The sequence below is a fragment of the Homalodisca vitripennis genome, chromosome 3, assembly GCF_021130785.1.
Source record: "Homalodisca vitripennis isolate AUS2020 chromosome 3, UT_GWSS_2.1, whole genome shotgun sequence".
Classification (NCBI taxonomy): domain Eukaryota; kingdom Metazoa; phylum Arthropoda; class Insecta; order Hemiptera; family Cicadellidae; genus Homalodisca; species Homalodisca vitripennis.
The window spans coordinates 200,222,498-200,241,208 of record NC_060209.1 but is presented as its reverse complement, the minus strand read 5'-3'; the positions used below and the strand labels follow the sequence as shown (position 1 = coordinate 200,241,208).

At 38.9% G+C, this 18,711-nt stretch overlaps 1 protein-coding gene across 2 annotated transcripts in view; it reads left to right on the top strand.

The window, feature by feature from the left end:
* Nucleotides 1–18,711, top strand: part of LOC124358028 (leucine-rich repeat-containing protein 24-like) — a 52,295-nt gene that overhangs the window by 14,601 nt on the left and 18,983 nt on the right. For both annotated transcript variants that reach the window (XM_046810284.1, XM_046810285.1), the window contains exons 2-3: nucleotides 2,705–2,775; nucleotides 17,443–18,378. In XM_046810284.1, coding sequence (XP_046666240.1) covers nucleotides 17,445–18,378 — 934 coding nt within the window. In that variant the 5' untranslated portion in view covers nucleotides 2,705–2,775; nucleotides 17,443–17,444. The remainder of the gene's footprint in view (nucleotides 1–2,704; nucleotides 2,776–17,442; nucleotides 18,379–18,711) is intronic.

Here is an 18,711-nt window from a genome sequence, read left to right as displayed (position 1 = left end):
AAATACATATAATTTACGAAAACATTTTACACCGTATTAGTGTGTTTTTCACACACCAATCATCCGATTTATAGCTCTGAATCTGATTCAAACTAATAAGGTGAAGATTTTACATTTTTATTGTTTTGCGAAGAAGTACAGACATGATATGAACTCCAGATATTGAGTAATAATTTTTCCCCAAACCATTAGTCCTAAAAATACTGTTTTTATACAAACATTTCCTCGTTTATTATTATCTAGGCACTGTTTTCCTCGTAATGTAGACTATTTATAAAAGCTAAACACCATTTGGCTGAATCATCACGAGATTTCCAAGACTACAGAACGGATTGACGTGTATGTAAACAGTGTACAGATAATCGTCCTACTTCTTATGTGCTCGTTAAGAAACGGGTTTGAAAACTTTGTAGTCTACAAAGACTACATCTACAAAATACGAAGATCCACAAAAACCGTGATACTTTTAATGAGAATGTTTTTATTATATTCAGAGACGTTGAAACATTAAAATGACCATTTTGGTCCCATATCAAATCAAATCAAAATCAAATTTATTTCAAAATTTGCAAACAAGCACAGTACACATAATATAAATGAAATTAGTCCCACATGGGCCATATAGGCTTGTGCGTGGTGACGAGTCAGTTTCTAGTTGCTGTGCACAGCGGTATCATACATAATAGTTATCCCTAATAACAATAAATTATTTTATATCTATTTTCAAAACAATTATTAAGTATGAAATCTGAAATAATCTGTGTAATTTGTAGGCCACAGACAACATTAATTATGCCACAATACCCAATAGTCTAATTATTTGATATAAAAGATCATATAAAAATAAGGTATGTTATTTGCTATAGTGCAAATAATTAAAATGGAACAAAATTAATTACTAACGATACTTAGGTCAAATTTGGTTTATTAGAGGTGTTCAAATCCATCGGAGAGGCGAAACGGCGCAAGACGGCCATCGCAACAATAGTGAAAAACAGTTTGTTGCGTGTAGTAAAGTAAGTTAGTCCAGTAAATAAACGTGATCATATATTTTAGTCTAGTATATAGATGAGAGCAGCGACTCAGCGTGTTCAGCGCCGACCTCCAACAGCCAGTTAGAGACAAGATTTCTGTATGCGGACAGCGGGACCTGCAGGTCCCTTATGTGTTGCGGAATATTTCTGAGTAGGAAATTTGCAATGTAATAAGGATTGGTGTAATTATACGATTTTACTACTCGGGGAACCTGCAGGCCCACGCTAACAGCATTCCTTGTAAAATATCTATGTGTGACAGGGGTGACTATCTCTTGCCTGTGAGATGTGTGGGTGACTATATCAATTCTGTTTGTATATACAAGACTTTGTATGTTTCATAACCAATCGCGAGAACTCGTGAAAACCTTGATAATACTCTTCGTAAATATTGGATACTGAGAATTGAAATATGAAGTATAGTTTTCCTTGGGTAATACGTTTATTTACACACTAATAAACTATTTGAAACATTTCCCAAACTGGTGGTGGAAATTTGGGGAAAACGCGATATATAATAGAATGATAATTCCAATTATATCTTACATTTAAATTTGCGACCACTTTTGTCACGCCTTTATAGTCAATCGTGAGAACTCAATGAAAAACCCGAAATACCCGTTCATTACATCACAGAACCTCCACCACTATTGGACTCTAACACTGAAAAACGCATTTGGACATAAGTAATTTATTAACAAGCAAAACGTAAACGTCTTTTGATACGGATTTGGACATAAGTGATCACTGAAAAACAAAATTTGTTTTAATTCGGATTGAGACATAAGTAAATACTAGCAAGTAATATTTGAAATTTCGCGATGGAATCTTAATAACACTTGCAACCCCTTCAACTTATAGCCAATTTGTTGGCATTTTGATGCATTTCAAAAGACTGAAAAATAACATTATGATATTTAGTGAGTTGAATCCCAGATAGATTATTCAAATTTTTAAATGATTGTATATCTATAAAAAATTTAATTATTAACAAACAAATCCAAAACTTAAAAAGTAGTTTACCTGTTGTAAATTACTCTGTTCACTGAGAAAAATGTCAAAAACTGATCCACATACCTTCTTGTAATATGTTTACTAAATTAAGGGAAAAACTACATTTAACTTTGGCCCCTAGAGTTGCAAATTAGCCTAATTTTAAGGAAATTTTTTTTTGAAAAATAAAAATATTAGTTTTTAGATAGTTTGCAAGGCAAGGAGGTATTGAGTACTTAATAGAAGCCAGTGATAAAAAAATCTACAAATAAAGACTCGGTTAAACATACTTTCCATTTTTTGAATCAATATAAACGATGATTCCACAATGGCCTCCGAACAATGGGCGATTTCTCCAAAGGAAGATCATATCACAAGTCAATAGCGTGACAGAGTTTGGATGACGGTCGCATCCGATTCGGAGCTTGATGAATGAAGATGACTGGGATGACTGAGATGACAGGCCCGTTGTGCCGCTGTCATCCCCTCGTTGACACAATAATGATACAACACTGCGGCGAGCGGCGACTGTACCGCGGTCCCGTATTGATGAACCATAGCGTGATACAATATGAACCGTGGTACAATACAATATGCAGCAACATTTCCAATCACTGCACTACATTGTAGATTCCATCTATAAATACACGTTTTAATAAATCTTGTTTTATTTCCAGATCTGTACCTGCATGAAGTATTTCTTCCATCGAACTATTAAACTTAAGAAGGAGCTATAAGCGAAGATTAGGTGAGTGTTTCGAATGCTTCATTAACTGCATGATTCTTTTGTTCGGTGAATGTAAAATAAGAAATGTGACTTCACAATGCATGACGTCATCGGTAGAGTGAAGGAAGTGATACATGTTCATGTAAGAATATGTGCACACGTGTTGTTACCAGGAAGGCTTTAAAACTCCAAACGTACCAGTTTCCTCATTGTGATTCTTCAATTGTTCCAACCCAATGAGGAAAGGCCAGACCGATTTAGTGTTTCCTCAAAACTGAACCGGTTTTCTGTCAGCTCATACGAAACCTTTCTATAGGTTTTTATACATTGTAATATTTTATGTCTCTCTCAGCCATTAGTGAGCAGACACTGTACAATATTCTGTCTCGTAATAGTCACTATATGGAGTGGTGTTTTTCTTCTTCCATTATCAGTACACATTTCGCACTTGTGTCCGGATGCATTTGTGGATAAGATAATACAGGAACTTTGCTTAACCGCAATTCCTGTAAAATAAGGTAAATTATACTTCACACGGGATATAATATCTTCTATAAGAATTTGCAAGTTATTTTGTGGCATAAAGAATAGATTCATGTTCTTTCTACGTTAAATTTACATTAAACATTATGAGCAAATATTAATACTTAACATTTTTATAAATATTAATACTTAATATTAACAAATTTAAAATGGATAAATAAATTATTACCCCACTAAAGTACCTAATATTTAAAATTTCATTTTCTGTTTGAAGCTATCGTATGGGTGTTCCATGTAGTGAAAATTCTGGCTATTTTGTTAATTGGTATTTTTTTTATTATCGAGACAAAGTATGTAAAGATCATGTAAAATTTGTTCTGTCTGCATGTTTTTAAAGTGTCAATTTATGACACGCTTAAAAAAAATCAATTTATAGTAAATATTTATGTTCACTAAAAGAATATGTTCACAGAATGTTGTTGGTGATGGCTTAATTTAAATATGGCTTTACGAATCTTAACCTATTTAAGCATTTCCGAGCAGCAGGTGGTCACATGGGCTTCGTTTATTAAAAAGTTTAATTTGGTTATGAAAAACTATTGTAATCTTTAGCCATTATTATAAAAAAATCGCCTATATTTCATACTTAAATTGTATTTGTTTTTTCACATTGAATGATAGAAACAGTTTCGTACTTATTGTGTCTCTTAAAGGACCATGAATTTATCACACAAAAAAACTTTCTCCAAATTCAGAGTAGATTGCACTACCTTAAAGGAGTTTGTGATTAAATAATCCTCAAATAATCATCGTTGAAGTCTGCGATCAAGCAGAAAGATTTGTGTTATCGCTCCACGTAAAACGGTAATTTAAAGTAGGATGTTTATAAAGATTTAAATCACCATAGTAATTATCAATACATATAATGTTCTTAAATTGTATGGAATTAACAAATTATTGTAAAGCCATAAATGTATAAAATATATATTTCACTCCCTGTTTACTTCTTTTTCGGTACTGAGGGAAGTTTTGAGTGTTATGTATTTATCATAAAAATTAATTTCCCAAACCCAAAACCAATTGCTCTACCTTAAAGGCATTTGATCAAATGATGTTCAAAATGATGCAACTTTTAAAAATCAAACGATCAGGAAAAAATGTTGAAAATTAAATTAAACAAAACAAAACCCAAGGTCGTTTCAGTAGAGCTTTTAACCCATTCATACATTCAATTTATTCAAAACGCAGCTGTGGTGGGGAGGGTTGATTCAATGCAAATGTTGAGTATAGCCTCTTTGATGAGGAAAGAGGAAGGTAAACTGGAGCTTAACTAAGCATTCGCACTAAATTTAATATTTCGTTATTTCTTTTTATAAATGTTTACATTATTACCGACACGGTTTACTGTTCCGATAACAAGATCCCAACTACACTTCCACCCCATTACGTATGTCCACTGCGATAAAGGTGTGCGGCGCTCGCTTATACAGAAGTAGAATGGTTCCCACAGCTGCAACTGCACCGATACCGTATATGGCCACGTGTGGGTAGAGATGTGACTCACACACCACACTCGTGTGCTCGGTCAGCTCGAGTCGGACTGCGGATGTTTAGTCGACTCTTGTTTCTCTTGTTCTCCCGATGTTGATGTTGCCGACCTCCTCATTAAATCACACTAAACAAGCCAATTCTCAACACAACGCGGTTAACACGTCACCACGCTGTGCACATTTCTGCTGTTGTCACGGAACTAACGTCTCTGTTATGAGTTACTAATGTAGCAGGAAGTTGTTGGCCGTTGATGATTGTTTTTTTTTCTCGGAACGTTCTTTCGTCAGTACAGGCGCGTATGGTGAGGCATCGGTGGTGCAATCGTGTTTGGGTTTGGAATTTTTTTTTAATTTATAGCACTTCCCTAAATACAAAAAAAGTAGTAAAACTTGTTTATAATCACTCCACGTGAAGTTTTCGGGATTTAAAGTAAATAATATACACATTTTTTAATCAGGCCCAAATACAAATTGTTGAAGACTAACATTTATAATTTTTGCAGCATCTACATGAGTTATAGCTTTATTTTTTATTGATTACAAAAATAATTTCGTTTAGAAAAATATTGATAAATAGTCAATTCTCTTAAGTTAGATTTAGTTTAAAAATATAATTTTTTAACGAATAAAAATATGCCACTCCCTGAATACCTCATATATATATATTTGTGTGTGTGTGTGTGTGTGTGTGTGTGTGTAGACAAAATTGATAAAATAAATAAAGACTTATATATTTTACAGTTTTATATTTTCGCCCATATTTATGGTATATTTTTCCCGTTTAATATCGTGTTGTAAAGAATCTTAATTTTTTTAGTTTTTTTTTAAATTTTTAAGTCATTTAAAATAATCATTCCATCCTAAACTAAAATTTTATTAGGGATGCCTACAGTTCTTCCAAGAAAACTTAAATTTTTTCTAGTTTTTATGGATTGTATATGACTAAAAAATATTTAAAACGTTAAAAAAGGTTGTACCAAACGAATACGATAACACTACCTTAAAATTGTTATTTGGCTATCTCGACACACTAGGTCATTGGTAATTATTTTGAGGATAAGTATTTAGTAATAAAGTATTTTATGCTCCTCTCAGAACTAAATACGACCTACATCATTGCGTGTTGAAGTAGGCGTGTTGTCAGATATCATGTAGTATATCAGAACATACGGCACAGCATTGATATACACCCTATCAGTACATTGATATACCACCAGCGTCGTCAATACCGTAGTCTTAACCTTAATGAGACCGAGTCGCTGCCAAGTTTGTAGCACGCGCCGGTCTTATTGGATCTGTGATATCCATACAGTATTACTTGGCCGTGCTTCGTTAGTACCGTAGTCTTAACCTTAATGAGACCGAGTCGCTGCCAAGTTTGTAGCACTCGTGAGTGTTATTGGATCTGTGATATCCATACAGTATTACTTGGCCGTGCTTCGTTAGTACCGTAGTCCTTAACCTCAATGAGACCGAGTCGCTGCCAAGTTTGTAGCACGCGCCGGTCTTATTGGATCTGTGATATCCATACAGTATTACTTGGCCGTGCTTCGTTAGTACCGTAGTCTTAACCTTAATGAGACCGAGTCGCTGCCAAGTTTGTAGCACGCGCCGGTCTTATTGGATCTGTGATATCCATACAGTATTACTTGGCCGTGCTTCGTTAGTACCGTAGTCTTAACCTTAATGAGACCGAGTCGCTGCCAAGTTTGTAGCACTCGTGGGTGTTATTGGATCTGTGATATCCATACAGTATTACTTGGCCGTGCTTCGTTAGTACCGTAGTCTTAACCTTAATGAGACCGAGTCGCTGCCAAGTTTGTAGCACGCGCCGGTCTTATTGGATCTGTGATATCCATACAGTATTACTTTGCCGTGCTTCGTCAATACCGTAGTCTTAACCTTAATGATACCGAGTCGCTGCCAAGTTTGTAGCACGCGCCGGTGTTATTGGATCTGTGATATCCATACGGTATTACTTTGCCGTGCTTCGTCAATACCGTAGTCTTAACCTTAATGAGACCGAGTCGCTGCCAAGTTTGTAGCACGCGTGGGTGTTATTGGATCTGTGATATCCATACAGTATTACTTTGCCGTGCTTCGTCAATACCGTAGTCTTAACCTTAATGAGACCGAGTCGCTGCCAAGTTTGTAGCACGCGTGGGTGTTATTGGATCTGTGATATCCATACAGTATTACTTTGCCGTGCTTCGTTAGTACCGTAGTCTTAACCTTAATGAGATCGAGTCGCTGCCAAGTTTGTAGCACGCGTGGGTGTTATTGGATCTGTGATATCCATACAGTATTACTTTGCCGTGCTTCGTCAATACCGTAGTCTTAACCTTAATGAGACCGAGTCGCTGCCAAGTTTGTAGCACGCGCCGGTCTTATTGGATCTGTGATATCCATACAGTATTACTTTACTTGGCCGTGCTTCGTTAGTAACCGTAGTCTTAACCTTAATGAGACCGAGTCGCTGCCAAGTTTGTAGCACGCGTGGTGTTATTGGATCTGTGATATCCATACAGTATTACTTTGCCGTGCTTCGTCAATACCGTAGTCTTAACCTTAATGAGACCGAGTCGCTGCCAAGTTTGTAGCACGCGTGGGTGTTATTGGATCTGTGATATCCATACAGTATTACTTTTGCCGTGCTTCGTTAGTACCGTAAGTCTTAACCTTAATGAGACCGAGTCGCTGCCAAGTTTGTAGCACGCGTGGGTGTTATTGGATCTGTGATATCCATACAGTATTACTTTGCCGTGCTTCGTCAATACCGTAGTCTAACCTTAATGAGACCGAGTCACTGCCAAGTTTGTAGCACGCGTTGGGTGTTATTGGATCTGTGATATCCATACAGTATTACTTGGCCGTGCTTCGTTTAGTACCGTAGTCTTAACCTTAATGAGACCGAGTCGCTGCCAAGTTTTGTAGCACTCGTGGGTTGTTATTGGATCTGTGATATCCATACAGTATTACTTGGCCGTGCTTCGTTAGTACCGTAGTCTTAACCTTAATGAGACCGAGTCGCTGCCAAGTTTGTAGCACGCGCAGGTCTTATTGGATCTGTGATATCCATACAGTTATTACTTTGCCGTGCTTCGTCAATACCGTAGTCTTAAACCTTAATGATACCGAGTCGCTGCCAAGTTTGTAGCACGCGTGGGTGTTATTGGATCTGTGATATCCATACGGTATTACTTTGCCGTGCTTCGTCAATACCGTAGTCTTAAACCTTAATGAGACCGAGTCGCTGCCAAGTTTGTTAGCACGCGTGGGTGTTATTGGATCTGTGATATCCATACAGTATTACTTTGCCGTGCTTCGTCAATACCGTAGTCTTAACCCTAATGAGACCGAGTCGCTGCCAAGTTTGTAGCACGCGTGGGTGTTATTGGATCTGTGATATCCATACAGTATTACTTTGCCGTGCTTCGTCAATACCGTAGTCTTAACCTTAATGAGACCGAGTCGCTGCCAAGTTTGTAGCACGCGTGGGTGTTATTGGATCTGTGATATCCATACAGTATTACTTTGCCGTGCTTCGTCAATACCGTAGTCTTAACCTTAATGAGACCGAGTCGCTGCCAAGTTTGTAGCACGCGTGGGTGTTTATTGGATCTGTGATATCCATACAGTATTACTTTGCCGTGCTTCGTCAATACCGTAGTCTTAACCTTAATGAGACCGAGTCGCTGCCAAGTTTGTAGCACGCGTGGGTGTTATTGGATCTGTGATATCCATACAGTATTACTTTGCCGTGCTTCGTCAATACCGTAGTCTTAACCTTAATGAGACCGAGTCGCTGCCAAAGTTTGTAGCACGCGTGGGTGTTATTGGATCTGTGATATCCATACAGTATTACTTTGCCGTGCTTCGTCAATACCGTAGTCTTAACCTTAATGAGACCGAGTCGCTGCCAAGTTTGTAGCACGCGTGGGTGTTATTGGATCTGTGATATCCATACAGTATTACTTGGCCGTGCTTCGTTAGTACCGTAGTCTTAACCTTAATGAGAACCGAGTCGCTGCCAAGTTTGTAGCACTCGTGGGTGTTATTGGATCTGTGATATCCATACAGTATTACTTGGCGTGCTTCGTTAGTACCGTAGTCTTAACCTTAATGAGACCGAGTCGCTGCCAAGTTTGTAGCACGCGCAGGTCTTATTGGATCTGTGATATCCATACAGTATTACTTTGCCGTGCTTCGTCAATACCGTAGTCTTAACCTTAATGATACCGAGTCGCTGCCAAGTTTGTAGCACGCGCCCGGTGTTATTGGATCTGTGATATCCATACGGTATTACTTTGCCGTGCTTCGTCAATACCGTAGTCTTAACCTTAATAAGACCGAGTCGCTGCTGCCAAGTTTGTAGCACGCGTGGGTGTTATTGGATCTGTGATATCCATACAGTATTACTTTGCCGTGCTTCGTCAATACCGTAGTCTTACCTTAATGAGACCTAGTCGCCTGCCAAGTTTGTAGCACGCGTGGGTGTTATTGGATCTGTGATATCCATACAGTATTACTTTGCCGTGCTTCGTCAATACCGTAGTCTTAACCTTAATGAGACCGAGGTCGCTGCCAAGTTTGTAGCACGCGTGGGTGTTATTGGATCTGTGATATCCATACAGTATTACTTTGCCGTGCTTCGTCAATACCGTAGTCTTAACCTTAATGAGACCGAGTCGCTGCCAAGTTTGTAGCACGCGTGGGTGTTATTGGATCTGTGATATCCATACAGTATTACTTTGCCGTGCTTCGTCAATACCGTAGTCTTAACCTTAATGATACCGAGTCGCTGCCAAGTTTGTAGCACGCGTGGGTGTTATTGGATCTGTGATATCCATACAGTATTACTTTGCCGTGCTTCGTCAATACCGTAGTCTTAACCTTAATGAGACCGAGTCGCTGCAAGTTTGTAGCACGCGTGGGTGTTATTGGATCTGTGATATCCATACAGTATTACTTTGCCGTGCTTCGTCAATACCGTAGTCTTAACCTTAATGAGACCGAGTCGCTGCCAAGTTTGTAGCACGCGTGGGTGTTATTGGATCTGTGATATCCATACAGTATTACTTTGCCGTGCTTCGTCAATACCGTAGTCTTAACCTTAATGAGACCGAGTCGCTGCCAAGTTTGTAGCACGCGTGGGTGTTATTGGATCTGTGATATCCATTACAGTATTACTTTGCCGTGCTTCGTCAATACCGTAGTCTTAACCTTAATGAGACCGATCGCTGCCAAGTTTGTAGCACGCGTGGGTGTTATTGGATCTGTGATATCCATACAGTATTACTTGGCCGTGCTTCGTTAGTACCGTAGTCTTAACCTTAATGGAGACCTAGTCGCTGCCAAGTTTGTAGCACGCGTGGGTGTTATTGGATCTGTGATATCCATACAGTATTACTTTGCCGTGCTTCGTCAATACCGTAGTCTTAACCTTAATGAGACCGAGTCGCTGCCAAGTTTGTAGCACGCGCAGGTCTTATTGGATCTGTGATATCCATACAGTAATTACTTTGCCGTTGCTTCGTCAATACCGTAGTCTTAACCTTAATGATACCGAGTCGCTGCCAAGTTTGTAGCACGCGCCGGTGTTATTGGATCTGTGATATCCATACGGTATTAACTTTGCCGTGCTTCGTCAATACCGTAGTCTTAACCTTAATGAGACCGAGTCGCTGCCAAGTTTGTAGCACGCGTGGGTGTTATTGGATCTGTGATATCCATACAGTATTACTTTGCCGTGCTTCGTCAATACCGTAGTCTTAACCTTAATGAGACCGAGTCGCTGCCAAGTTTGTAGCACGCGCCGGTGTTATTGGATCTGTGATACACATACAGTATTACTTTGCCGTGCTTCGTCGATACCGTAGTTGTTGAATCTACGATATGCATTCAGTGAGATTAAAGATTGTACTTATATCATTCTTTAATCTTTAGGATACTTTTCTAAAATAAATTAGAATTAGATCGTGAAAAGTTTATATATGGACAAATTAAGATAATGATAGAAATGGTACGGCAGATGATTCTAATCATATGGCAATCAATACAGTTCAAGAATTTTTCACCCTTGGCCTCTCCTAGAGATGTTAATGAATTTGTACACTCATTCATTAAAGGACAGTTTTTGTTTTAAAATATTCTTGAACACTAACCTGGCATAATAAATTTCTCCAAGATTTAAAGTAAAAATCCAGCTAATTTCCAGAAGCAGTTAACTGTGTAGAAGGGCTCGAGAGTGGGCCGTAATTAAGGCCGCGATCACAAACCCGTTGTTTTCCAATTATCTTTGAAAAATAAAAGAAAGAAGAAACAACACCGCGACTGTTATATTTTCTCATGCGTTAAACTTTCTGCTCTAAAGTTGTTTGAATATTTCAGAAGTAAACGGAACTTTTTAATTGCTTCCTGGTCTGTTTGAACTCTGGAGCATTATTTGTGAGCGACCCCGGAGTGAAGGCAATTAATTCCCCGTTTATTGCGACCCCGAGAATTAATAAAGGAACAATGGACGGGGAACATAAAAATCGTTATTTCAATAAGGAGGAGTTAAAGAGCCAGTCAGCATTGAGTTATGGCGTAATATCCAGCTGCCGCTAACGAGTGATTCAATAAAGGAAATTCCTCGTTTAATGAGGACGTCGTGAATATTCGTTTAGTGCGCAGTCGTTCGCTTTATAACCGACAATCGTCCGTGTCGTTTTGTCATCAGCCGCAGGCCCAGTCATGTGTGAGGGGCAACAAAACTTTTAGTTACCGGACTTTCATTTCTTCATCGAGAGAAGTAACCCAAGCTTCGTTGTCTTTAGCTCGAAAATTTCAAGTCTTTAGTTCATTTCCTTTTCACTCTCCGGATAGACAAGCAGACAATCGCACGGAAAAGAATCGCAAGTTTTTTACCTGGCAGACAAAAGTTTAATTGTATCAGCCTACTGCCAAATTCCATGGTTGTATGCACCATTATATACCTCATTTTTGCGTATGCAAAAGTTAGATTAATTACAAATTAAATAGCTCTCGAAATATCATAAAATTGTGTACATTAAATAAACACCATTAAGTCACCAAAAGATTGTATATGTGTTGAAGTGGTTAAGCCACATGTGTTAATATGTCTAGTGTTAGAATCTCATGGTTGTAGTTAGTTTGTTTATAGAATTATTCCGCTATTGTCTTTGTACCCGTAAAACCAATTTAAAAATTCGCTAACGCTCAGCCCAATCCCATAAAGTGATTGCACTGAACTTAGCATTGCTCATATAGAAATGAAGCTTCAATCAAAATTTCGATTCTGTAGGTGATTTCGTTTTGGAGAAACCGTGTGAACTGACGGACACAAATGAAATTTCCAGCCTCTCTCGTATCAGACTTCGCTAACGCTCAGCTAATTACAATAATAATGGACTTGAAAAGACGCTTTTACTATTGTTGGAGTAACCTCATTGTGTTTGTATGAAAGCAACTTTCACTCTTTGGTCAGTCTAAATCATTACAATTAACGCCCAGAGGTCAGAGTCTGAAAATGAGGAAGCACTGAATGGCTGAGAATTATACTGTTATACATTATTATTTTTGTTTCTTTAAAAGTCGCCAGTAATAGTAGCCATTTGTTTTTTTTTTTTTTTTTTTTTTTTTTTTTTTTTTTTTTTTTTTTTTTTTTTTTTTTTTTTTTTTTTTTTTGCCTAAAAGGAACGATACTAAATCTTGTCTGATATTTAAGTTTTCATTAATGAATTACGAACACTAATAAGTTTTGTTTATCCTGTTGTTCTTTAAACATCGGGGTTTTCATTATTTTAGAATAAAACAATCCAATTTTTATTTTTGCAAGGCCTTTCGCTTTCAATGAAAGTATCATCAGACCCACATATTGAATACAATATGTCTTATCGATTAATTTTCCATGAAAATTCTCAAATAAAATATAAATGTTTTTTATGAAAAATTTTGTTCACAAAAGAAACAACAGGATGCGTATAGGCTGTGTACATTAAAATTGAGAAACTCTACGACCGATGTACGTACAAATTGATCTTGGGTCAACACTTAATTGGGGTTTTAGTAATATTTTTACGATAATTGGCAGTTTTAACTGATTAAAAGGATTTTCAGAAAATTTAGGGTGATGAAGTTTACACATTTTTGTAAGATGGCCACGTGAAAAGGGGTAAGCGTCAACTCGAGTTCTTCCGTAGAAACAGCGGTGAGTTTTAAGTTTACACGTGAAATAATAATTACTACCTGATATGATATGGTCTGCATTCCAAATACGCTCAGGGAAGTCCTAACTTGTCAACAGGTTGATTACTTTTTTATTGCTATCGACATAGCGTTTGAAAAAGTTGAGAATCATCTGCCAGATGGCTCGGAGACAAACAAGCCGTTATGGCAGAGTTGTAGTAACGAGTAGATCTAGCCGCTGATAACGTTACTGTCATTGTTACACAAGTAAATATACATGTTCTAACTATGCTCTTATCGCTAAATCATATAGATTTATGAATTATAAAGGTGTTGTCATCGCTTAGGTGTTCTAATCTTATCAAACAATTGTATATTTATCAAGTAATTCTGACAGTGCTGCATCGCGAAGTTAGGATTATCCAATCTAGATTTAATAAATCGTGTAGAAACTGCTTCATTGTAGAGTTAGCCATCCTGACAGTGGAAGGATCGTGTACGTAGCTGATCCTACTTTGCTCTAATCGCGTAGTTACGTAGAGTTAGCCATACTGACAGTGGAGATATCGTGTACGTAGCTGATCCAGCTTTGCTCTAATCGCGTAGTTACTTAGAGTTAGCCATACTGACAGTGGAGAGATTGTGTACGTAGCTGATCCAACTTTGCTCTATTCGCGTAGTTACGTAGAGTTAGCCATACTGACAGTGGAGAGATCGTGTACGTAGCTGATCCTACTTTGCTCTAATCGCGTAGTTACGTAGAGTTAGCCATGCTGACAGTGGAGATATCGTGTACGTAGCTGATCCAACTTTGCTCTATTCGCGTAGTTACGTAGAGATAGCCCATGCTGACAGTGGAGAGATCGTGTAGTAGCTGATCCAACTTTGCTCTAATCGCTTAGTTACGTAGAGATAGCCATGCTGACAGTGGAGAGATCGTGTACGTAGCTGATCCAACTTTGCTCTAATCGCGTAGTTACGTAGAGTTAGCCATGCTGACAGTGGAGAGATCGTGTACGTAGCTGATCCAACTTTGCTCTAATCGTGTAGTTACGTAGAGTTAGCCATACTGACAGTGGAGAGATCGTGCACGTAGCTGACCCAACTTTGCTCTAATCGCGTAGTTACGTAGAGTTAGCCATGCTGACAGTGGAGAGACCGTTTACATAGCTGATCCTACGTTTGCTCTAATAGCGTAGTTACGTAGAGATAGCCATGCTGACAGTGGAGAGATCGTTTACGTAGCTGATCCATCTTTGCTCTAATAGCGTTAGTTACGTAGAGTTAGCCATACTGACAGTGGAGAGATCGTGCACGTAGCTGATCCAACTTTGCTCTAATCGCGTGGTTACGTAGAGTTAGCCATGCTGACAGTGGAGAGATCGTGTACGTAGCAGATCCATCTTTGCTGTAATCGCGTAGTTACGTAGAGTTAACCATACTGACAGTGGAGAGATCGTGTACGTAGCAGATCTATCTTTGCTCTAATCGTGTAGTTACGTAGAGTTAACCATACTGACAGTGGAGAGATCGTGTACGTAGCAGATCTATCTTTGCTCTAATCGTGTAGTTACGTAGAGTTAGCCATACTGACAGTGGAGAGATCGTGCACGTAGCTGACCCAACTTTGCTCTAATCGCGTAGTTACGTAGAGTTAGCCATACTGACAATGGAGAGATCGTGTACGTAGCAGATCCATCTTCACTCTAGTCGCCTAGTAAGATATAGTCAGTCAGCCTACACCGTGTAGTCTGATGGTCACTCTCAATTAACGAACCATCAGATATCTCGCATTATCGGCAGTTAGTTGAGCGTGGTGTTGTAAGGTCACCTTGACACTATCAGCCAGGCCTCGGGTGACATCTCTGACATGAGTAATGGTCATCTGATAACGGTATAAATAACATCTGCCCATATTCCCTCGACCGGTTGCGCAACATTCTTGTTAAATATTGAGGACTCTCGGTTAGTTGCTGCTGTTTTTTTTTTTTTTTTTTTTAATATATATTCACGTTATAGCTTCTTTTATACATATGTTGTTGACAGTGTTGTTTTTTTTAACATATTACCTTAAGGACAGACACACGGATTCGCAAAAAAAAAAAAAAAAACTAATGCAACGCAGTATCGGAGAACCCGACAAGGCGTGACGAAAAGGTCACAGATGGGCAAACAAACGGAGGGACTGATCTAAACCTTTTGACTCAAAAATCAACAGAGTGCTTTATTGGACCAAGAGGACAGCTTTGTACAAGTGTAAATTGTCTATGACCTTACTACTAAGAGTTATCGCAAAGAATGACTGCTGGACGTTTGTCTCTATGACATTTCTATCTAGAGTTATCGCAAAAAAGAGCTGGAGGACAGTGGGAACGGACTCCAAAGCAATTTTGTTACATTGGCCAAAACATTTTGTTACACTTTAGCTCCAAAATCAATAGGGTTCTTACTTGGAACAAGAGGATCTATCTGGCAAGTTTCAACTTTCTACGAAGAAGTTATCGCACAAATGGGAAAAATGACGATGTCATGAAGGCCCTGTTGGTCCTTAATAAACTTTACTCAAATGGACGGAGTACGTGCGATAGTCCATTAAGACTTTACGTTCCACCAATCCATATTCTGAGGAATCCACTAGAATAGTCAGGAGAAAATAACAAAACCACTTAGAAAATGTGCGTATACTAATGATTCAAGTATTAAATCGAGTTGTACATTTGATGCAACTATTACCATTGACTGAAATTCTTTCTATGTGCTTTCACTTAAATAAATGCTGTGAAAAGAAAAGTAGTGAGCGATTTACCTCAAAGTCCTGCATCAGGAGCAGTGGGTAAAATTTATCCATCGTAACACTCAAAATTTTGTTTTTTATTTCATTATGTGATGATAACTCATTTTTTAATAAACCTGTTAGATACTTTATTTTGGGAACCATAAGAAATCAAATTATTACTAATAGGTCTGTCTTTGTTAGCTAAAGCATTTCCCTGTTTGTAAAATGAACATAGAAAAGTTAAGCTTAGGAATTCCTATTAGTTATGGAAAATGGAGACAGGTTTTACCGGAAAGGACGTACACGTTTGAAATTTTCCTATGAGACTTGGAAGTAAGTTCTAATTATAACATTCTATTAAATTGCCGTATGAAATAAAATGTTTTGTTTGCAGCTACGTAAATACACTTTAAATTTATGTATACATTAGAGGTGTTTAATTTCTAATGATGCACTGTACTATTAAACTTCATAAAAAGATTCTGCCGCATGTTGGTACTTCCCAAGTCGCTTCCTTCACCCCTCAATTTTTCCCTACTGCGCCGCGGCAAATATACACCTACACAACACTTACTGGCAGACACTGTTCTCAAGAGAAAATTGAGGCAACTTTCTTATGTAAAACCGATCCACGGCACACAGACTACAGTAATGGCCAAACAAACAACGATCGCTCGGCACGCAATATGTATTACACTTTGTTCTCTTGGTGAAGAGACGGATGATCCAACTTCAGTACTTGCGTGTAACCTACTTCTCCCTAGAGCTGTACTTATTTTATAACTGGACGTGATATTATTTATTGTTTACCTCAGTTAAATGGAAAAGGGCTTTTATCTGTGTGTTTAAGTACCGGTAACTCACTCCTTTGTCTCGAAATCGTCCCTTATTGACGTTGTTTTCCTTTACCTCGATTCCCTCTCGTCCGTTTTTCGTTTGGTATTTACTGTCCTGCTTATAGAATTGTTCTGGTGTTGATAGGGGAAATTAATGAAATGATCCAGGAATATTCAGTGAAAGTAATCAACGTAATTTAATTGTTAGCGTTTTGATGATATTTTTTTCTGTCTTAGGAACATTAATAAAGAATTACACATTCATAAGTTTTATAATATCAGATGTCCATTCTGACATGTTTTATCGTCTTATACTGAAGCTCTTCGTACATTTGTAAAGAGTCCTAATTTTCATCTGTTTTTCTAAGTTATGTCACTATTGCCTTTCCATTTTAACCCTTCCAAGAATTCAATATGATATCTCTTATACTGTTTCTTACTCGAGGATATAAAAAGGTGTTCTTGGATATAAATTAAATTTCAATTAAAGACTGTCTACACCCATACTTTTAACTGAGAATAATAATGAAGTTAATGATAAGGACCAGTCAACATGATGCGCGATGGGTGACCTGCCAACAGTAGTCCTAGGTCTGGCCATCGAATCGCGCTATCAACTTATGTGATTAATATTTTCTGCGATTTTGGTCCTTCACTTTTCCTTGTGATTATATTTATTATAACTTTCCACTCAATCGCCTCCTAGTGTTTTGTAACTCCACCTTCTTCAAATTTGTTATTTTCCGATGGGTTTACAGTCACACTTGACCTTTCACTTTAAGCGGACCCTCTTACAAGTTTTACCACACCATTGAATACTACTTTGAGTAGCTGAAGTTCTCTTGTGTTGCAGAAATGAAGGTGTGTTGGTGGCTGCTGGTGCTAGCGCTGGGCCTGACCCGAGGCGACACAGACTGGAGCAGTAACTGCCCCAGCATCTGCAAGTGCAAGTGGAACTCGGGCAAGAAAGTGGCGGAATGTACAAGTCAAGGACTGTCCACGGTCCCGGACCGTCTCAGCCCCGAGGTGCAGTCGATAGACTTGTCGGGCAACACACTGCACTCTCTGCCCAGCGAGGCCTTCAGGGCCGTGGGTCTGGTAAACCTGCACAAGATATACCTCCGCGAGTGCGGCATCGTGGAACTGCACAAGGACGCTTTCAAAGGTCTCGAGATCCTGATAGAACTGGACATCTCGAACAACAGGATACACAGTCTCCACCCGGGAACGTTCCGGGACAACGTGCGTCTCAGGATACTGATGATGCACCACAACCCCATCACCAAGCTGGAGGACGGTCTGTTCACCAACATGACGTACCTGCAGACGATAGACGTCACCAACTGCCACCTCTCCCACATCGGCCACAAGACTTTCGTCAACGTACCGGTGCTGCACAACCTGCTGTTGGCGGACAACGGTCTGGTCCATATGAAGGTGGCGGTGGTCGAACCCCTGACGCGGCTCGTAAGTCTCGACCTCCGCAACAACCCCTGGCGCTGCGACTGCCACCTCAAGGCTTTCCGCGACTGGACCATGGAGAAGAACCTCTACGCGGACCCGACCACGTGTGCCGAACCCTCCTACCTTGCCAACCAGAAGTGGTCCGAGATCGAACCCTCCAAGTTCGCTTGCAAACCGCAGATCATCTACCCGCCACCGGACAAGACCACGACGGTCGAGGCCCTCGGGGAAGAAGTGACGTTGAGCTGCAAGGTGGCAGGCAACCCTCAGCCTGAGGTCTACTGGGTTGTCAACTCCAGGATCATCTCCAACAGTACCAGATCTAGTAAGTTGACATTGCTACAAATAGGGAAATAAAGCACAGTTCAATTTAAACTTAACCCCTACACATGCACACACTTGCATACACGTCTTTGTGGTTTTCAATCTAGTTTGAAATTATTAGAAGTGATACCAGTAAGAAGGAAACAAGATTTTTTCCGGACATTTGCCATCGTTCAGTGAAACAAAAAATCAATAACACTACGTTTCTAGATCTGCAATCTGATCTATTTTTCAGGTAAATAACTAACCTAACACATAATTACCAATGTCCTATTGTTTTTAGAAACATTCGACATTCAAACTATAACTGAAATACACTTAAGGAACCAATTTC